Source organism: Mustela putorius, unplaced genomic scaffold (assembly GCF_011764305.1).
Source record: "Mustela putorius furo isolate JIRA1106 unplaced genomic scaffold, ASM1176430v1.1 tig00004041_pilon_pilon_pilon, whole genome shotgun sequence".
In the NCBI taxonomy this organism is placed as follows: Eukaryota; Metazoa; Chordata; class Mammalia; order Carnivora; family Mustelidae; genus Mustela; species Mustela putorius.
In genome coordinates this window covers 2,960,087-2,982,994 of record NW_025422176.1, presented here as the reverse complement: position 1 = coordinate 2,982,994, position 22,908 = coordinate 2,960,087, and the positions used below count along the sequence as shown (strand labels likewise).

The 22,908-nt window shown below is 35.3% G+C and overlaps 1 protein-coding gene and 1 pseudogene across 1 annotated transcript in view; one reads left to right on the top strand and one right to left on the bottom strand.

The window, feature by feature from the left end:
• LOC101693462 (phospholipid-transporting ATPase ABCA3-like) overlaps positions 1–22,908 on the top strand; it is a 181,217-nt gene that overhangs the window by 58,193 nt on the left and 100,116 nt on the right. The window contains exons 13-15 of the mRNA XM_045072708.1: positions 9,179–9,333; positions 17,958–18,113; positions 18,428–18,638. Of these exons, the coding sequence (XP_044928643.1) occupies positions 9,179–9,333; positions 17,958–18,113; positions 18,428–18,638 (522 nt within the window). The remainder of the gene's footprint in view (positions 1–9,178; positions 9,334–17,957; positions 18,114–18,427; positions 18,639–22,908) is intronic.
• LOC123389883 lies at positions 9,333–9,500 on the bottom strand (annotated as a pseudogene).

The following is a 22,908-nucleotide window of genomic DNA, read 5'->3' as shown; positions in this document are numbered from 1 at the left end:
AATTTTTATTAGAGGGTTTCAACATCAGAGTTGAGCAGGTAGGAAAATGAACTAGCAAACTTGAAGATAGGCTATTTGCAATTATTAAGTCAGAGGAGTGAAAAGAAAAAAGAATGAAGAAAAGTGAAGAAGCCTAAATGACTTATGGAATATCAAGTGAGCCACTGTATGCACTATGAATTGACAAACCTAGACTAGGTTTGTCAATTATTTTTCTCTTTTTAAAAACCAACCTTACTTTCAGTGATTTCTTTTACTATTTTTCTAGTCTCCATTTTGGTTATTTTTTGGTAATATTTTTATTTCCTTCCTTCTGCAAACCTTGGAATTAGTTATTTTTCTAGTTTTTTGAGATGTAAAGTTAGGATGTGTATTTTTTACCTTTTTTATTTTATAATGAACACTTATCAGTATTAACTACTTTTTTAGTGCTGTTTTTGCTATATTCCATAGGTTTTAATATTTTGTATTTTCCTTTTTATTTGTCTCAAAATATTTTCTAACTTTCCTTTTTCCCCCATTTTTTGAACAATTTGTTTTCCAGGAATGTTATGTTTAATTTCCACATTTATGAATTTTTAAATTTTTATTCTTTTGCTTCCTGGTTTCATCCCATTGTGGTTTGAAAAGATACTCGGCATATGACTTGAGTCTTAAATTTGTTATTTACAACTTAAAATTGTGTATGATACTTTGTCACTTAACATATGATATATCCTGGAGAATGTTTTATGTGCATTTGAAAAGATGTATATTTTCTGCTGTTAGAATGCTTATTAGATCCATTTGGTCCCTAGTGTTGTTCACTTCTGTTTCATCATTGTTTATCTGTCTAGATGTCTTATCCATTATTGAAAGTGTGATATTGAAGTCTCCATGTAATATAATACTGCTACTATGTAATCTTCCCTGTAGCTCTCCCAATGTTTACTTAATATATGTAGGTGCTCTAATGTTGGACACATATATTTATAATTGTTATATCTTTCTGTAACTTTAATTATTTATTATGTGATATAACCGTTATATAATACTGTTCTCTCTCTCGTGAATATCTTTTCTCATGCCTTCCTTTTTTGCTTATATATGTCCTTAAATCTAAAGTTCCTTGTAGAATAACAAGTGATGGTTAGGATTTGGAGAAAGGGGAGACCTCTTACACTGTTGATGGGAATGCAAGCTGGTACAGTCACTCTAGTAAACAATATGGAGGTTCCTCAGGTCATTAAAAATAGAGCTACCCTATGACAGAGCAGTTGCACTATGACTACTTTGGAGTATTTAACCCATAGATACAGTGAAAAGAAGGGGCACCAGTACCCCAATGTTCATAACAGCAATGCCCACAATAGCCAAACTGTGGAAGGAGCTGAGATGTCCTTCAACAGATGAATGGATAAAGAAGATATGGTGTATTTATACACTGGAATATAACTTAGACATCAGGATGAATATCTACCATTTACATTGACATGGATGGAACTAGAGGGGATTATGCTAAGTGAAATAAGTCAACCAGAGAAAGACAATTACATGGTTTCACTAGTGTGGAACATAAGGAATAATGCAGAGGATGAAAGGGGTGAGGGGGGGAAACTGGGAAGAAATTAGAGAGGGAGATAAACCACATGAGACTCTTGACTCCAGGAAGCAAACTGAAGGTTGTGGAAAGGGAGGTATATGGAAGGGTGAGGTAGCTGGGTGATGGGCGTTAAAGAGGGCATGTGATTTGATGAGCACTGGGTGATACACTCAAGTAATGAACATTATATCAAAAACTAATGATGTACTACTATACCTTGGCTAATTGAATTTAAATAAAATAAAAAGTAAAGGTCCTTGTAGAGAGCATTATAGTTAGGCATTGTTAGTTTATCCATTTTGGCCACTCTATATCTTTTTAGGTCTTTTCATTTAAACTTAAAGTAGTTATTAATAGGGAAGGGCTCACCATTGCCATTTTAAAAATTGTCTTTTCTATAGTTCTTTTGTCCTCTACTTTTTTCTTTCATAAATATATATATATTTATCTTATACATATATATATATTATATATATTATCTTATATTACATACTTTGATTTGTTTCTCTTTGTGTTTTATGTTTATTCTGTAGGTATTTTCTTTATGGTTACCTTGGAACTTACATAAAATATTTTATAGTTATAATATTCTATTTAAATTAGTAACAACTGACCTTCAATCACAAACAGAACTCAATTTTATTTCTTCCACATGAACATGCTTTATGTTAATGTCACAATTGACATCTTTTTTATGTTGTATGCTGATGAACATTTTTATATGTATAGTATTTTAATACTTTTGTCTTTTAATTTTTATACAAAAAATGAGTGATTTACTCACCACTATTTTACATGTATTATACTCACCATAGCATTATAGTGTTCTGTATTTGTCTACATTATTTACCTTTACAATGAGTTTTATATTTTAATATGCTTTCATATTACCATTTAGCATCTTTATGTTTCATCCTGAAGAACTCTTAACATTTCTTGTAATGGAGGTCTCCTAGTAATGAACTCTCAACTTTTGTTTGTCTGGTAGTCTTAATTTCTTGTTATTCTTTCATTTTTGAAAGACAGTTTTGCTAGGTAATAATGATTCAACAATTCCCTACGTCACTCAGTGCTCATCACAATAAGTGTAGTCCTTTTTCAATCTTAATTCCACAGTAGTTAACATACAGTGCTATATTAGTTTTAGCTGTACAATACAGTGATTCAATAGTCCCATATATTACTCAGTGCTCATCAAGGTCTTCATCTTTTTCTTGGTTAAGTATTGCGTTGCTGCAAACCTTTGAATACTTTTCTGAGTTTAGCAAGTTGATTCTGGTAGTTTTTGCTTTTTTTTTCTTTGTATACAAAAACAGGTGCTTTTTTACTTCCCTGATATTCCACTATCATTGTCATTTAAAACACCTTAAAATGTAAGAATTTGAGTAATGATATGAAAAGGAAGGAACCTAATGAAAGTAAAATTCTAAATTTTTCACATCTTTTCAATAAATCTTTCTTAATTGTTTATAAAATATTAATGTTATTACTATGTAACATGGTAGTTTGTGTTTAGTTTTTAAAGAACATAACATATTGAAATTTCCTTTTGTGATGTAGTCTGTATATATATTATTTCCAAGGCCACATTGTATTTTTAGTAGTTACATAGAATTCTTTTTAATAGCCATATAGTAGTCTTTTAAATTAATATGCGGTTGTTAACTTGTCGTTTTCTTTTTAATTTTTTTTAGCATTTACCATCAATGCTAAATAAGTAGCCTTATTTAGATGTTTTTGAAAGACTTTTCCACTTTGGAATGTATTTTAAAAAATTCTTTTTAGATTTTATTTATTTATTTGCCAGAGATGACAAGTAGGCAAAGATGCAGGCAGAGAGAAAGAAGGGGAAGCAGGCTCCCTGCAGAGCAGAGAGCAAGATGTGGGGCTTGATCCCAGGACTCTGGCATCATGACCTGAGCTAAAGGCAGCAGCCTACCAGACCAAGCCACCCAGGAGTTCCAAGAAAGGGGAAGGGGAAGCAGGCTCCCTGCAGAGCAGAGAGCCAGATGTGGGGCTCCATCCCAGGACTGCAGGATCACGATCTGAGCCGAAGGCAGAGGCTTTAACTCAGTGAGCCACCCTGGTGCCCCTGGAGTATATTTTTAAATATAATTTTCAAAAATATATCTTAAGACAACCACTTTCTGAAAGGTAGGACCGGCGGAGAAGTGCATCCAAAGCGACGGGAAGATAGACCCCGGGGGGAGGGGCCGGCTCCCGGCAAGCAGCGGAGCAACCGCGCACAAAATCAGGACTTTTAAAAGTCTGTTCCGCTGAGGGACATCGCTCCAGAGGCTAAACCGGGGCGAAGCCCACGCGGGGTCAGCGTGGCCTCAGGTCCCGCAGGGTCACAGAAGGATCGGGGGTGTCTGAGTGTCGCAGAGCTTGTGGGTATTGGAACGGGAAAGCCGGCTACAGAGACAGAGCCGACAGTAAGCTCACAGCTCCGTGTTACCTTGAACCGGTCGCAGGCTCGGTGAGCTCGGAGCGCGGCCGGAGGTCGGGCAGACGGGAGTAACTGGGCGCTGTTCTCTGAGGGCCCACTGAGGGGTGGGGCCCTGGGCTCTCGGCTCCTCCGGGCCGGAGACCAGGAGGCCGCCATTTGTATTCCTGTCCTCTGGAACTCTACGGAAAGCGCTCAGGGAACAAAAGCTCCTGAAAGCAAACCCGAGCGGATTACTCACCCCGGCCCCGCCCCGGGTAAGGGCGGTGTAATTCCGCCTGGGGCAAAGACACTTGAGAATCACTACAACAGGCCCCTCCCCCAGAAGATCAACAAGAAATCCAGCCGAGACCAAGTTCACCTACCAAGGAGTGCGGTTTCAATACCAAGGAGAGCAGCAGAATTCCAGAGGAGGAGAAAGCCAAGCACGGAACTCATGGCTTTTTTCCTGTGATTTTTTTTAGTCTTGCAGTTAATTTAATTTTTTCTTTTTCATTTTTTTTTTTTCTCGCCTTCGGGTAAAATTTTTTTTTTAACTGTTACCTTTTTCTTTTTTAACGATTTTTTACTAGTTTATCTAATATATATATTTTTTCTTTTTTACATTTTTCTTAGGTGTTTTCTTTTTTTAAAAAAATTTTTTTAAAAAAATTTTTAAAAATTCTTTTCTTTTCTTTTTTTCTTTTCTTTCTTTTTTTTTTTTTTCTTTCTTCCTTTTTGAACCTCTTTTTATCCCCTTTCTCCCCACTCACGATTTTGGATCTCTTCTAATTTGGTTAAAGCATATTTTCCTGGGGTTGTTGCCACCCTTTTAGTATTTTACTTGCCCCTTCATTTACTCTTATCTGGACAAAATGACAAGACGTAAAAATTCAACACAAAAAAAAGAACAAGAGGCAGTACTGAAGGCTAGGGACCTAATCAATACAGACATCGGTAATATGTCAGATCTAGAGTTCAGAATGACAATTCTCAAGGTTCTAGCCGGGCTCAAAAAAGGCATGGAAGATATTAGAGAAACCCTCTCGAGAGATATAAAAGCCCTTTCTGGAGAAATAAAAGAACTAAAATCTAACCAAGTTGAAATAAAAAAAGCTATTAATGAGGTGCAATCAAAAATGGAGGCTCTAACTGCTAGGATAAATGAGGCAGAAGAAAGAATGAGTGATATAGAAGACCAAATGACAGAGAATAAAGAAGCTGAGCAAAAGAGGGACAAACAGCTACTGGACCACGAGGGGAGAATTCGAGAGATAAGTGACACCATAAGACGAAACAACATTAGAATAATTGGGATTCCAGAAGAAGAAGAAAGTGAGAGAGGAGCAGAAGGTATACTGGAGAGAATTATTGGGGAGAATTTCCCCAATATGGCAAAGGGAACGAGCATCAAAATTCAGGAGGTTCAGAGAACGCCCCTCAAAATCAATAAGAATAGGCCCACACCCCGTCACCTAATAGTAAAATTTACAAGTCTATAAATAGTCTTATTTATAGTCTTTTTCTGCACCTCAATAGATGCAGAAAAACATTTGACAAAATTCTACATCCACTTAAAGACTCTAAACAAACTGGGCATAGAGAGAACATACTTAACATATATAACAAAAGCCATATATGACAAGCCTGCAGCTAACATCATATTCAATAGTAAAAAGCTAAAAGCTTTTCCTCTAAAATCAGGAATAATACAAGGATGCCCACTCTTGCCTCTTTTATTTAACACAATTATCAATTAGGCAAGAAAAAGAAATAAAAGCATCAAAATCAAAAAGGAAAAAAATATTTACAGATGACATAATATATATAAAAAACTATAAAGATTCCACTAAAAAACTTTTGTAACTATTAATTCAGTAAAGTTGCAGGACATAAAGTCTGTCTACAAAAATCCATTGTGTTTCTATACACAAATAAACTGTCAGAGATGTGCCTGGGTGGCTCAGTTGGTTAAGCATCTGACTCTTGATTTCAGTTCAGGTCATGATCTCAGGGTTGTGATATCAAGCCCTGCATTGGGCTTGTACTGAGCATTGAGCCTTTTTGGGATTTTCTTTCCCTCTCCCTCTACCCCTCCCTCCCGGCTTGTGTTTTCTCTCTCTCAAAAATAAAAGAAAGAAAGAAGAAAACACCACATATAATTACATCAAAAAGAACAAAATACCTAGGAGCAAAATTAACCAAGGGGGTGAAGCACCTGTACACTGAAAGCTATAAGACATGAAAAGGAGTGAATAAGACATAAGTAAGTGGAAGATACTCCATTAGTAACAATATTGTTAATATTGTTACCCAAAACAATCTACAAGTTCAGTGCAAATCCCATCAAAATTTTAATGGCATTTTTCACAGAAATAGAACAGACAGTCTTAAAATTTGTATGGAACTGCAGTAGTCCCTAAATAGTCAAAGCAATCTAGAGAAGGTATAAGCATCAAGCTTCCTTATTTCAAACTATGTTACAAAGCTAGTCATCAAAAATAGTATGGTATTGATATAAAAACAGACACAGAACAGTGAAACAGTATAGAGAGCCTAAAAATAAATGCATGCATATATGATCAGTTAATTTACAATAAAGGAGCCAAGAATACAATGGAGAAAGACAGTCTTGTCAATAAATGGTGTTGGGAAAACTGTACCACTCTCATACCATATACTAAAATCAACTCAAAGTGGCTCAAAGACATTAACATGTAAGACTTGAAACCACAAAACTCCTGGATGAAAATACAGGCATACAGTAGACTCTTTGACCTCAATCTTGGAGATGATTTTGGGGATTTGACACCAAAAACAAGGCAACAAAAAGCAGTGATAAATAAGTGTAGGGCTACATCAAACTAAAAAGCTTCACAGCAAAGAAAATAAAATGAAAAGTTACCCACTGAATAGGAGAAAATATTTGCAAATCATGTCTGGTAAGGTGTTAATATCCAAAATATATAAAGAACTCATGTGACTCATAGCAAAAAAAAAAAAAAAAAATCCAATTTAAAAAATGGACAAAAGGGGCGCCTGGGTGGCTTAGTTGGTTGGACAACTGCCTTCAGCTTGGGTCATGATCCTGGAGTTCTGGAATCGAGTCCCGCATCGGGCTCCCACCTCCATGGGGAGTCTGCTTCTCCCTCTGACCTTCTCCTTGCTCACGCTCTCTCTCAAATAAATAAATAAAATTAAAAATAAATAAATAAATAGATAAAATAAAAAATGGACAAAGGATTTGAATAGACATTTTTCAAGAGCAGAAAGCTAGATGGCTAACAAGTACATGAAAAGAGGCTCAACATCACTTACCATGGGGGAAATATAAATCAGAACCACAATGAGATACCACCTGATACCTGTTAGAATGGCTGTTTTCAAAATGCCGAGAAATAACAAGTGCTGAGAAGGATGTGGAGAAGAGGGAACCCTTGTGCACTGTTTGTGGAAATGTTAATTGGTGCAGCCACTATGGAGAACAGTATGAAGTTTCCTCAAAAAATTAAACATAAAACTACCATATGATTCAGCAGTTCCATTTCTGGGTATTTACTTGAAGGAAATGAAAACACAAATAAAGAGTTATCTGCTCCCATGTTTGTTTGTGGCATTATTTATAATAACCAAGGTATGGAAGCAACCTAAGTGTCCTTCAGTAGATGAATGGATTTAAAAAAAATGTGGAGTTGATCTTCCTACCGACCTGGATTTTTTGCCTTGGGATTATCATATGAATGCAAAATTTCTGTCTTTTTAAAACTTCTTTGTGGCCTCTTTGATAATAGCAGTTTAGCCTGTATCCTAACTCAGTGTCCTCAAAGTCTGGTCCTCTGACCAGCAACATCATTAATATCACCTGGGAATGTGTTAGAAATGCAAGTTGTCATCAGCTAATGAATAGTTAAGATGTCTATATACCCAATGCATTATTATTCAGCCATAAGGATGAAGGAACTCTTGTTGTTTGTGACTAAATGGATGGACCTTAAGTTCATTATGCTAAGTGAAATAAGTTGGAGAAAGACAAATACTGTATAGTCTCACTTATATGTAGAATTTACAAAGAAAAAAAAATTCACAGATATAAAGAACAGATTGGTCGTTGCCAGAGTCAACAGATGGGGACTGGGCTAATAAATGAGTGAAGGTGATCAAAAGTTACAAATTTCCAGTTATAAGATAAATAAGTTATGGGATATAACATACAGCATGATGACTATAGTTAATTTTACTGTTTCATATATTTGAAAGTTGCTAAGAGAGTAGATCCTAAGTCTTCATCACAAGAAAAATATTATAATTGTGTATGGTGATATGCTAACTAGACATTGTATAATCATTTTTTGATATATGCAAATATCAAATCATTATGTTGTACACTGGAAACTAATATATTTTATGTCAACTCTGTTTCAAGTTTTAAAAAGAATGTATATTTTTAAACAAGATAAATGATTTAGAGGATTTAAATGGTCTTATAGTTTTTTTTTTTTTTTACATGTTATCAAATTGTTGCCCACCAAAAAAAAAAAAAATGTTGCCCACAAATCTGGACATTTTGTTATTAGTATTTAAATTTCTTGAAGACAAAAGTTAAATAATCCTAATCTTATATTTTTCTTTTTTTTTTTTTTAGATACATTTACTTATCTTAGAGAGATGCAGATGCAGGGGGAGGGGCACAGGGAGACAAGGCAAGCAGACTCCCTGCTGAGTGAGGAGCCCAATATGGGGTCCAAACTCAGGACCCCAGAATCGTGACCTGAGTCAAAATCAAGAATTAGAGACTCAACTGACTGAGCCACCCAGGAGCCTCAATATTATGTCATAACATCTACACAGTACCTATTTTGATCCACAAATACAGTAAAGTCTAATTGCAATGAGAATGTATTAGAGTATAGCAAATTATTTATGTTTTTATTATCAATATAATCCTTATCCATTGTAGAAAATTTGTATACAAAAGCAGAAAAGAAAAAAAAAGATAGCTTATCCCAATATCTAGGTGTAATTATTGATATTTTCTTAAACTATTCTGTAGGAGATAGTAATTCTTTTGAGTAATCTGCAAGCAGGCTGAATTTTAAGATACTAATTTACAATGTCTTATAATGCTCTCTCACCAATGCTCAGCTTCTTTTATGTCTTCTGCTTAATCACAGGTTGTTACCCTCCAACTAGAGGAAATGTTTATATTCATGGATTTGACATCTCAGAGAACATAATTGAGATTCGAAAAAACTTGGGCTTCTGTCCACAACATGACATGTTGTTTAATGACTTGACACTTTCAGAACACCTTTTTTTCTACTCTGTGGTGAGTCAGAAATGTTTTAAAACTATACAGTATATTTATTTTCTCTTTTGATATATAGACATGTGAAGTTTAACATTCAGCTAGCACCAGAGAATATTTTCATTATTCCAAAACACTCCCTCATGCTATTCCTACACTTGATCTTAGCCAAAAGGCTGAGAAGCGATTCCCTCGTGCTGTTCCTTTGTAGTTGTCCCTATCCCACCCTGGTAATCACTGGTCTATCCTAATCACTAGTGTCTTGTCTTATTGAGAATACCATATAAGTGGAATCATATGGTATGTAACCTTAAAAGATTAGCTCCTTACACAGAGCATAATGCCTTCAAGATCCATCCATACTTGTACGATCAGTATACGTTTCTTTTAATTGTTGGGTAGTATTTCATATTTAGACATAATGCAGTACACCAATTAAAGGACACTTGGATTGTTTACATTTTGAGTATGAACAAAGCTGCTCTGAATTTCATGTGAAGTTTTTTGTGTGTAAACATAATTTTCCATTTCTCTCAGAATAAGATTACAGGATCATATTGTAAGTGTTTAACTTTATATGAAACTATATAGTTTCTGTATAGTCACTGGAGTGACTGAACCATTTTGCACCCCTACCAGCAATGCAGGAAGATTTCAATTGCTCTGTATCCTTGCCAGAATTTGGTATTGTAATACTTTTTAATACCTTTTTTTGAAAAGGAGAGAGAGCTCAAGCAGAGATGGGGGAGGGAGAGGGAGAGAGAGACTTTCAAGCAGACTCCACACTCAGTGCACAGCTCGACATGGGGTTCAGTTTCATGACCCTGAGGTCATGATCTGAGCTGAAATCAAGAGTCAGATGTTTAACCAACTGAGCCACCGAGGCACCCCTTTACATCTTAGCATTTTAACCATTCTAGTAGATGTATAGATGTATATCCTCCTGGCTTTAATTTGCATTTCATGAATGGCTAATGGTGTTGATTATCTTTCACATGATTATTTCCCATTTATACCCTCTTTGATGAAAGGCCCTTTGTACACTTTTAAAATCTGGGTTAATTTTGTTACTTAATTTTTTATAGTTCTTTATATATTCTGGATATATGTCCTTTGTTGGATAATGTACTTTGCAAACACTTTCCTATTTTTGTAGTTTGTCTTTTCATTTTCTTGGAAATGCTTTTTACAGAGCAAAGGTTTTTAATACTGAAATCCAATTTATCACATTTTTATCACATTTTTCTCAAAGGATCCTGCCTTTGCTGTCTTTTCTAGACTCTGTTCCTAACCCCCAAGACATGAAGATTTATTCTGTATATTCTATATTTTTTTATTTTCATGATACACTTAGATCTATGGTCCATTTGTGGGTTAGTCTTTGCTTAAAGGTATAAAATGTAGATCTAAGTTCATTGTCTTGCATATAGATGATCAAAGGTTCTAAAACCATTTTTCAAATATACTGTTTTTTCATCTTTGACTTGCTTTTTGCATTGTCAAAGATCAAATGGCCATATTTCTCTGGACTTACTTATCAACTCTCTTTTAATGTGCTATTGATCCACACTGCCCTGATTTGTATATCTTTATGGTACTTCTTAATATGGGATAATGCTATTCATCCAACTATATTCTTTTTCAAAAGTGTTTTAGCTATTATAGCTGTTTGACCCTTCCAGATAATTTGTGTATTATCTCTTTTGTGTCTACAACAGTTGTGCTGTGAGTTTGGTATTAGATTAAACCTGTATATCACTTCAGAGAAAGTTAATATTGTTACCATGTTGTGATTTCAAACCCTTGATCATGGTATTTCTCTCTGTTAATTTAAGTCTTTCCTATCATTACCATTTTTAGTTTTCAGTATACAAATCCTTTATATATTTTTTATTAATTTATTTTCAGAAAAACAGTATTCATTATTTTTTCACCACACCCAGTGTTCCATGCAATCCGTGGCATCTATAATACCCACCACCTGGTATATTTTTTTCATTATTTGGATACTTAAAATGTTTTTTGATTTCCAATTGTTCATTGCTTGTACATAGAAAAATGATTGATAATTGTATGTTAACCTATTATTCTTTGACCTTACTAAGCTCACTTAATAGGCTTAGGAGGGTTTTTTTTTTGTAGATTCCTTGGATTTGTGCATAGACAATCATATTATTGGAGAATGGGGATAGTTTCTTTGTGCCAGTATGTTTACCTTTTCTTCCTTCCTTCCTTCCTTTTCTTCTTTCTTCTTTCTTTCTTTTTTCATGACACACTGGCTAGGAACAGCATAATGTGTGGGCATCCTTGACTTGCTTCTGATCTCTAGGGATAGCATTCTGGTTTTCACCATTAAATTTTTTTTCTGCAGATACCCTTTATCACTGTGAGGAAGTTTCCTTTCCTTGTTTTTTTAATTTGATTTTAATTCTAATATAGTTAGCATACAGTGTTATATTACTTTCAGGAGTACAAGGTAGTGATTCAACAATTCTCTACATTAGGATACTGCTCATCACACTAAGTGTACTCTTAATTTCCTTCACCTGTTTCAGCCACCCCTGTTCTAGTTATCATCTATTCTCTGTAGTTATTTAAGAGTCTGTTTTTTGGTTTGTCTCTTTTTTCCTTTGGTCATTTGTTTCATTTCTTATATTCCATATATGAGTGAAATAATTTGATATTTGTCTTCCTCTGACTGATTTATTTCTCTTGGCATCCATCCATGGTTTTGCAAATGGCAAGATTCCATTCCTTTTTATTGCTGAGTAATATTCCTGTGTGTGTGTGTGTGTGTGTGTGTGTGTGTGTGTGTGTGTGTATCACATCTTCTTTATGTGATTCAATGTTATTTAATGCCCTGTTCGTGTGGCTTCTAAAATGATCTGCATTCTCTTTCTAATGTAAGCATTTATTGCCATGATTTTTCCTCCTAAGCACTCATTTGTTGTACCCCACAAATTTTGATATAATTTTTTATATTTTCATTTTTATTCAGTTCAAAATATTTTCTACATTCATTGAGATTATTCTGTGACTCATCACTTGCAAGTATGATCTTTAATGTATAAGTGATGGGAGGTTGTCCTACTTTCTGTTATACTTTAATTCTATTTTGGTCAGAGATCATATTTTGTGTAATTATAAGTGTTTTGAAATTGCTAGGGTTTTATGACTGAGGATATGGTCTGTCTTGGTTACTATTCCATATGCACTTGAGAAGAATATGTTTTCTGCTGTTTGGTTGGAATTTTCTGTAAACATCAGTTAGATTCAATAACTTGTTCTTGTTTCATTCTTCTGTATATTTGCTGATTTCTGTCTGGTAATTCTGTTACTTAGGAGTATTTCTGAAATATCCTATTATAGTCATGTATTTTTCTATTATTCGTTTTCATTCTATTCATTTTTGTTTCCTGTGCTTTAAGTTCTGTTGTTAGAGGTATACACATTTAGGGTTATTATGTCTTATTATTCTCTTAGGAATATGCAGTGTCCGTCTTTTGTCTCTTTTAATTTTTTTTGTTCTGAAATAAACTTTATCTGATATTAGTATAACATTCCAGCTTTCTTCTGATTTGTGCTTTTTGTCAATTAAGTTCAATTAGCCAACATATAGTACATCAGTGGTTTTTGATGTTGTGTTCAATGATTCTTTAGTTGCATATAATACCCAGTGTTTTGTGTTTTCATGGTGTATCTTCTTTAAACACTTCACCTTAAACTAACCTATATAATTAAATTTTAAGTGAGCTCATTGTAGACACTGTGTAAAAAAGTCATGTTTTCTATACAATCTGAAAATTTCTTTTAATTGATGTGTTTAGATAATTTAGTAAATTATCTAAATTAAAAGCTAGTAAAATTATATCTAAATCTATCCTTTTATTATTCTCACTTTTTTTCTCTGTTTGCCCTTTCCAGTTTTATTTTGGGTTATTGGTTATTTTTTTTTTAAAGATTTATTTATTTATTTATTTATTGGACAGAGAGAAATCACAAGTAGATGGAGAGGCAGGCAGAGAGAGAGGGAAGCAGGCTCCCTGCTGAGCAGAGAGCCCGATGCGGGACTCGATCCCAGGACCCTGAGACCATGACCTGAGCTGAAGGCAGCGGCTTAACCCACTGAGCCACCCAGGCACCCTTGGTTATTTTTTTAGTATTCCATTTTAGTTTGTCAATTGTGATGTTTACTATATTTCATATATACTTCCAGTGTTTGCTCTAGACATGGCAAAATACAGCCTTAGCTTTTCACAGTTATTTAGAATCAATATTTTTCTGACTTTATTTGGCATGTAGAAACCTTACCAATTACTTGTAGGTTTTTTTTTTCTTTTCAGCGTAACAGTATTCATGGGCATCTTGGTTCTCTCCATAGTTTGGCGACCGTGGCCATTGCTGCTATAAACATTGGGGTACAGATGGCCCTTCTTTTCACTACATCTGTATCTTTGGGGTAAATACCCTGGAGTGCAATGCCAGGGTCATAGGGAAGTTCTATTTTTAATTTCTTGAGGAATCTCCACACTGTTCTCGAAAGAGGCTGCACCAACTTGCATTCCCACCAACAGTGTAAGAGGGTTCCCCTTTCTCCACATCCCCTCCAACACATGTTGTTTCCTGTCTTGCTAATTTTGGCCATTGTAAGTGGTGTAAGGTGGTATCTCAATGTGGTTTTAATTTGAATCTCTCTGATGGCTAGTGATGATGACCATTTTTTCATGTGTCTGATAGGCATTTGTATGTCTTCATTGGAGAAGTCTCTGTTCATATCTTCTGCCCATTTTTTAATCTGATTTCTGTTTTGTGTGTGTTGAGTTTGAGAAGTTCTTTATAGATCGTGGATATCAACCTTTTGTCTGTACTGTCATTTGCAAATATCTTCTCCCATTCCCTGGATTGCCTCTTTTTACAACATCAATTCTTTTTTTATTAATTTATTTTCAGCATAACAGTATTCATTATTTTTGCACCACACCCAGTGCTCTATGCAATCCGTGTCCTCTCCAATACCCACCACCTGGTTCCCTCACCCTCCCACCCCCCACCCCTTCAAAACCCTCAGGTTGTTTTTCAGAGTCCATAGTCTCTCATGGTTCACCTACCCTTCCAATTTCCCTCAACTCCCTTCTCCTCTCCATCTCCCCTTGTCCTCCATGCTATTTGTTATGCTCCACAAATAAGTGAAACCATATGATAATTGACTCTCTCTGCTTGACTTATTTCACTCAGCATAATCTCTTCCAGTCCCATCCATGTTGCTACAAAAGTTGGGTATTCATCCTTCCTGATGGAGGCATAATACTCCATAGTGTATATGGACCACATCTTCCCTATCCATCCATTGAAGGGCATCTTGGTTCTTTCCACAGTTTGGCGTACTTGTAGGTTCTTTATCCTCTGCTGTGTATGCTATAGTTGTCATATATTACATGTAAAAATACTGAAAACATCAGATAATACTATATTTTTCGCTTAAAACTATCTAGTATGTTTAAAGAACCATAAGAAAATAACAGTTATTATATTTACTATTCCTTTACCATTCATAATGTTTTGGGCTTTATATATTGTTTCTCTTCTGTTTGCAAAATATTCTTTATCACTTCTTTTATGCCAATGCTCTTGGCTAGTTTCTCTTAGTTTTCCATCACTTGAAAGTACCTTTAATTTACTACCATTTTTCCAGAATATTTTTGCTTGACATAGAAATCTGGGTTAACAGTTCTTTTCCTTCAGCAGTTAAAATTGTTACTCCACTGCTTCCTGGATACCATGGTTTCTGATGAGACCTACAAAGTCATCTGAATTGTTTCTCCTATAAATAATTTGTCTTTTTTCTCTGGGGGCTCTCAACAATTTTTTTGTGTTTACTTTCAGCAATTTAGTTAGGATTTGTTTGGTGCAGATTGCTTTGGGTTTATCTGAATGGAGCTTTAGTCAGCTTCTTCAATCTGTAGGATTGTGTCTTATTCCAAACCTCAGAAGTTTTCAGTCATTATTTCTTCAAATATTATTTCAGCCTTATATTCTTTCTTCTCTCCTTCTGGAACTTCAGTGTCGTGAAAGTTCGACATTTTGTTATTGTCCCAAAAGTCCCTTGGGCATTGGGTTTTTTTTTTTTAAGTTTTTAAATTAATTTTAAATTAAACTAACTTAAATTCCAGTTAGTTAACATACAGTGTCACAATGTTTTCAGGTGTACAATTTAGTGATTCAATACTTACTCATAACTCTTCATTTTTTTAATCATTTATCTCTCTGTTGTTCAGATTGGATAATTTTTTTTAATTTTTTATTTTTTATAAACATATATTTTTATCCCCAGGGGTACAGGTCTGTGAATCACCAGGTTTACACACTTCACAGCACTCACCAAAGCACATACCCTCCCCAATGTCCATAATCCCACCCCCTTCTCCCAAATCCTCTCCCCCCAGCAACCCTCATTTTGTTTTGTGAGATTAAGAGTCACTTATGGTTTGTTTCCCTCCGAATCCCATCTTGTTTCATTTATTCTTCTCGTACCCACTTAAGCCCCCATGTTGCATCACCACTTCCTCATATCAGGGAGATCATATGATAGTTGTCTTTCTCTGCTTGACTTATTTCGCTAAGCATGATACGCTCTAGTTCCATCCATGTTGTCGCAAATGGCAAGATTTCATTTCTTTTGATGGCTGCATAGTATTCCATTGTGTATATATACCACATCTTCTTGATCCATTCATCTGTTGATGGACATCTAGGTTCTTTCCATAGTTTGGCTATTGTGGACATTGCTGCTAGAAACATTCGGGTGCACGTGCCCCTTTGGATCACTACGTTTGTATCTTTAGGGTAAATACCCAATAGTGCAATTGCTGGGTCATAGGGCAGTTCTATTTTCAACATTTTGAGGAACCTCCATGGTGTTTTCCAGAGTGGCTGCACCAGCCTACATTCCCACCAACAGTGTAGGAGGGTTCCCCTTTCTCCGCATCCTCGCCAGCATCTGTCATTTCCTGTCTTGTTTATTTTAGCCATTCTGACTGGTGTGAGGTGATATCGCATTGTGGTTTTGATTTGTATTTCCCTGATGCCGAGTGATATGGAGCACTTTTTCATGTGTCTGTTTGGCCATCTGGATGTCTTCTTTGCAGAAATGTCTGTTCATGTCCTCTGCCCATTTCTTGATTGGATTATTTGTTCTTTGGGTGTTGAGTTTGCTAAGATTGGATAATTTTTATTGATCTACCTTCTAGTTCATTTACCCTTTATAATTTCTGTTCTACTACTGTTGAGTATATCTAATGAGCTTTTTGTTTGGATCACTGGATTTTTTTGTTTTAAGGTTTCCATTAATTTTTTCTTTATCTTGATGATACTTTCTACTTTAATTCCAGCATCTGTGCCATCCTAACATTGATATCTGTTGATAGTCTTTTCCTAAGTGAGTTGAAATTTTTATGATTCTTTGTATGCCAAGTAATTTTTGTTTTTATCCTGGATGTTTTTAAAAGTAACTTATGAGACTGCATCTTGTTTATATGTTATCTGTGGGCTATGGTTTTAGTGTCAGCTTTGAAGTCTTAGCAATGATGATCCAGTCTCCCCCATGTTAGTTAGTTCACATCTGGGTAGGGGTTTACCTTAGCATAATTTTAAAGTTTGGTATGTTAATTAGGAGTAGATCCAGGCATGTAAATGATGGGATAAACACATGTGTTCATAAACAACTTTATGGTAATACTTTCCTGCTCCTCTCTCCTTTTACCTAACCAGTATTTCCTGGTTACTGAAGATTCCTTTCTCAGTCCTCCAGCCAGAAACTGTACACTTCATGATTGTGCCATATCCAAGTGGCTGGAAAACAGAGAAGGTGGTAAAGAGCAACTGGGTCTGACCCTGTCCTATTGGAGCCATGGTTCTACTTAACTGAGAAGTTTCCCCTCCCTCAGTATTTTGGATTTTGCACAATTCCCTTTCCTTTCTACTCTTGCCACCATCCCTGCCACAAGACTCCTAAGGGGTTGGGACACAAAAGGACAGCAAAAAAAAAAAAAGAAAAGAAATTGGCCCATCCACACTCACTCAAAGCTTTAAGGTTGTTTTCTTTTGCATTCCCCAAGCCAGAACTACAGAATTTCTCCTTAATCTCACTCTATCTGCACTATCAGGGTTTGGATACTTTGTGTTCAGGCTAAGAGGATACAAGGGATGAAAAATGATAAACCCAGTGCTGGCTCAGTGATACTTCAAAATCTGTGTTCTTTCTGATGCAACTGCTAATGTTTACTTTTTATTATTCTCCAGGTTTAATAATTGAGTTCAGTGGGAAATGAAACCGGGGGTGAGCGGTGGGAGATGGTTTATTCCATCATACCTAGAAAATAGAGATGTTTCTTTTCTCCTTTTCTGAGCTTCAGGTGTCTATAAATCTGAAAATAAATTCTTTTTTTTAGGAATTCTCCTTTAGACTCAAAGAGAGGCAATGGGGAAAAGACACTATGTATCTGTGAGAAAAGAGATCATATAAAATGTTTTAAGGGTGTAGTTGCAAGAAACTTTATTTATCTACATAGATATTCAAAGACAGTTATCTAAAAACATTCCAAGGATAAAGTTGGATGCACTATGTAAATTCTGCCTCCTCTTTTTAGGTAAAAAGAATATATCAAAACATGTATTGTATGGAAATTGACCATATGCTGTCTACTTTTAACCTGCTAGAAAAGCGTGATACATTTTCAAAGTCACTGAGTGGAGGAATGAAGCGCAAACTCGCCATCATCATAGCACTCATAGGGGGCTCCCAGGTATTAAGGAAAAAAGGATGAAAAGGGGAGTGAGGAGGCATGAACCATGGGTTCCTGCCAACTGGTCTAGAAAACTCAGCTGACAAAACCCTGAGAGTTGGTATGAATCTTAAAGAAATGCTGCCAATGATAATTATAAGGAATTTGTCTTATTTGGTTCAATTCTCATAATATGATTTGGGACTATCTTTTTTCTGGGATTTTTAATCACTATGTACAGTCTAGATTCTTTATCTTAGCTTAAATAATAGCAATTATCTCACAAGTAGCCTAGTATCAATTATCAATGGTCAAGGAATTCTTCTGGTTTTTAGGTAGTGATACTTGATGAACCATTATGTGGCTTGGACCCAGTCTCAAGGAGAGCCACCCGGGATCTCCTTCAACAGTATAAACAGGATCGTACGATCTTAGTGGCCACCAACCACATGGATGAAGCTGATCTCCTGGGTGACCGAATTGCCATCATGGTCCAGGGAACACTGCAGTGCTGTGGCTCTTCTGTCTTCCTGAAACAAATATATGGTTCTCTCTCCCTTTGCTCATTCTTGGGATATTGATGCCTTAGTAATATACTGCTAACACGATTTTAATTATGTTATCTACATAGCCAAAATTTCAGTGGCTCCCTCTGTCCTACTAATTAAATCTCAGCAGTTCTAACTGGTTTTTAAGGCCATTTGCAACTTGGATATTCCTTATATATATTTATCATTTGTTCTCCAACACATACATTCAGACTCACAAAATATCTTTGTCAACCTACAAAGGCCATGCTTATTTCTCCCATTTTGCACTTAACAATGTTCTTTTTCTGTAGAATATAGTTGTATCCAAATAGATTTACATTGTTGAATAATTAATTGGTTGATGAGAAAAGGAAGTAGAGAAATCAGTCATGTCTGATCCTAATTTCTCATTTGCCAAACAAGTATTAAATCCTCACTGTGATGAGATAATGAGATAACTGTAAAGTATGATAATTGACAGTAAAGATTTAGTACAGAATGAAAGCACCATACACCATTCAACTATAGAATAAAATAGTTGTTGACTTTAATTAAAGTAGAGGGCTTTTTTAGGAGATAAAACTGATATATCAAACAGTGAATTATTGAGTAAAATTACAATAGTGAGAATTCAAAATTTGAGGGTATAAACATAAATGTAGATAATAAGAATGAATTGGTTCATCCTTCACTTATGCCATATTTTAATTCATTCAACTCACATTAATTATTTACTCTATGCTAGTTATTGTTTTACTGACTTTATATGTCATATTTAATATTCAAAACAACCACCTCATTTTATAGAATATAAAACTGGGCCCTAGGTAAATTTTTTAAAATTATCTAAAGTCATATTTATATGCCCATTTAGGTATTCAAAATTTATGATCGCCTTATGGGTTTGAGTTTGTGCAGTTGACTTATAATCCAAAATTAGATTTATCTGAATTGGGTATACCTAAGTTATGAGCCACATCATTTAAACAGAAGTCATTTATAATTTCTAACAGCATTCACTGATGTTACTAATTATTGATAAGTTAGTACATAATGCATAAGTAGGTATTTTAAAAGATCTAATACTTTGGAATATTCCAGTCCCTTCTTACATGCTAAACTTTAAATATACTTAAATTTACTTCTTACATCCTAATCAAAAGCCTAGGATTTTCGTTTGCTTCCTTGATGGCATAAGACATTAAATGTTGGTGTTAGCATTCAACTCTCAGTAGCTACCTCACTTCTCTCCAAAAGGAGGGATTTTCTATTCAGTTTCAAGAGCATGAGACAATTGTGTCATGATTCCTGAGGAATGAAAAACAATTCACCTATCAATTTGTAAGTAAAATAAAAGGAGTTTTTGGTTCCAGTAGCTAATAAATAATGGATAAATCACTTTATTCTCAGGATGTAGTTGCCTCTTTGTAAAATGCAATAATGTCTTCCATTCAATAAGCCAAGTAAATAAACCAGACTATCTGATAAGATTTTATATATATATATATATATATATATATATATATATATATATATATAAAGTGAATATTAGGGTTTTATATATATATAAGTGAATATTAGGGTTTTAAATATATTTTTATATATAAAAATATATAAATATATAATATATATAAATATCTAATATATAATATATATAATATAATATATATAAATATCTATAAATATATGTAAAACTATATATAGTTTTAAATATAAATATATATATATATTTGAAACTCTAATATTCACTTTTTTAATCTTAAGAAGAAACAAATGCAAATAGAATGACCATTTAAAAACATATATTTAAAAATAATGATGGTTTTCGGCCGGAGGTCAGGCAGAGGGGAGTAACTGGGCGCGGTTCTCTGAGCGCGCACTGAGGAGTGCGGCCCTGGGCTCTCGGCTCCTCCGGGCCAGAGACCAGGAGGCCCCCATTTGTATTCCCGTCCTCGGGAACTCTACGGAAAGCGCTCAGGGAACAAAAGCTCCTGAAAGCAAACCCGAGCGGATTACTCACCCCGGCCCCGCCCCGGGTAAGGGCGGTGTAATTCCACCTGGGGCAAAGACACTTGAGAATCACTACAACAGGCCCCTCCCCCAGAAGATCAACAAGAAATCCAGCAGAGACCAAGTTCACCTACCAAGGAGTGCGGTTTCAATACCAAGGAGAGCAGCAGAATTCCAGAGGAGGAGAAAGCCAAGCACGGAACTCATGGCTTTTTTCCTGTGATTTTTTTTAGTCTTGCAGTTAATTTAATTTTTTCTTTTTCATTTTTTTTTTTCTCGCCTTCGGGTAAAATTTTTTTTTAACTGTTACCTTTTTCTTTTTTAACGATTTTTTACTAGTTTATCTAATATATATATTTTTTCTTTTTTACATTTTTCTTAGGTGTTTTCTTTTTTTTAAAAATTCTTTTCTTTTTTTTTTTCTTTTCTTTTTTTTTTTTTTTCTTTCTTCCTTTTTGAACCTCTTTTTATCCCCTTTCTCCCCACTCACGATTTTGGATCTCTTCTAATTTGGTTAAAGCATATTTTCCTGGGGTTGTTGCCACCCTTTTAGTATTTTACTTGCCCCTTCATTTACTCTTATCTGGACAAAATGACAAGACGTAAAAATTCAACACAAAAAAAAGAACAAGAGGCAGTACCGAAGGCTAGGGACCTAATCAATACAGACATCGGTAATATGTCAGATCTAGAGTTCAGAATGACAATTCTCAAGGTTCTAGCCGGGCTCAAAAAAGGCATGGAAGATATTAGAGAAACCCTCTCGAGAGATATAAAAGCCCTTTCTGGAGAAATAAAAGAACTAAAATCTAACCAAGTTGAAATCAAAAAAAGCTATTAATGAGGTGCAATAAAAAATGGAGGCTCTCACTGCTAGGATAAATGAGGCAGAAGAAAGAATTAGTGATATAGAAGACCAAATGACAGAGAATAAAGAAGCTGAGCAAAAGAGGGACAAACAGCTACTGGACCACGAGGGGAGAATTCGAGAGATAAGTGACACCATAAGAGGAAACAACATTAGAATAATTGGGATTCCAGAAGAAGAAGAGAGAGGGGAGCAGAAGATATACTGGAGAGAATTATTGGGGAGAATTTCCCCAATATGGCAAAGGGAACGAGCATCAAAATTCAGGAGGTTCAGAGAATGCCCCTCTAAATCAATAAGAATAGGCCCACACCCCATCACCTAATAGTAAAATTTACAAGTCTCAATGACAAAGAGAAAATCCTGAAAGCAGCCCGGGAAAAGAAGTCTGTAACATACAATGGTAAAAATATTAGATTGGCAGCTGACTTATCCACAGAGACCTGGCAGGCCAGAAAGAGCTGGCATGATATTTTCAGAGCACTAAACGAGAAAAACATGCAGCCAAGAATACTATATCCAGCTAGGCTATCATTGAAAATAGAAGGAGAGATTAAAAGCTTCCAGGACAAACAACAACTGAAAGAATTTGCAAATACCAAACCAGCTCTACAGGAAATCTTGAAAGGGGTCCTCTAAGCAAAGAGAGAGCCTACAAGTGGTAGATCAGAAAGGAACAGAGACCATATACAGTAACAGTCACCTTACAGGCAATACAATGGCACTAAATTCATATCTCTCAATAGTTACCCTGAATGTGAATGGGCTAAATGCCCCTGTCAAAAGACACAGGGTATCAGAATGGATAAAAAAACAAAACCCATCTATATGTTGCCTCCAAGAAACTCATTTTAAGCCCGAAGACACCTCCAGATTTAAAGTGAGGGGGTGGAAAAGAATTTACCATGCTAATGGACATCAGAAGAAAGCAGGAGTGGCAATCCTTATATCAGATCAATTAGATTTTAAGCCAAAGATGATAATAAGAGATGAGGAAGGACACTATATCATACTCAAAGAGTCTGTCCAACAAGAAGATCTAACAATTTTAAATATCTATGCCCCCAATGTGGGAGCAGCCAACTATATAAACCAATTAATAACAAAATCAAAGAAACACATCAACAATAATACAATAATAGTAGGGGACTTTAACACTCCCGTCACTGAAATGGACAGGTCATCCAAGCAAAAGATCAGCAAGGAAATAAAGGCCTTAAACGACACACTGGACCAGATGGACATCACAGATATATTCAGAATATTTCATCCCAAAGCAACAGAATACACATTCTTCTCTAGTGCACATGGAACATTCTCCAGAATAGATCACATCCTCGGTCCTAAATCAGGACTCAACCGGTATCAAAAGATTGGGATCATTCCCTGCATATTTTCAGACCACAAT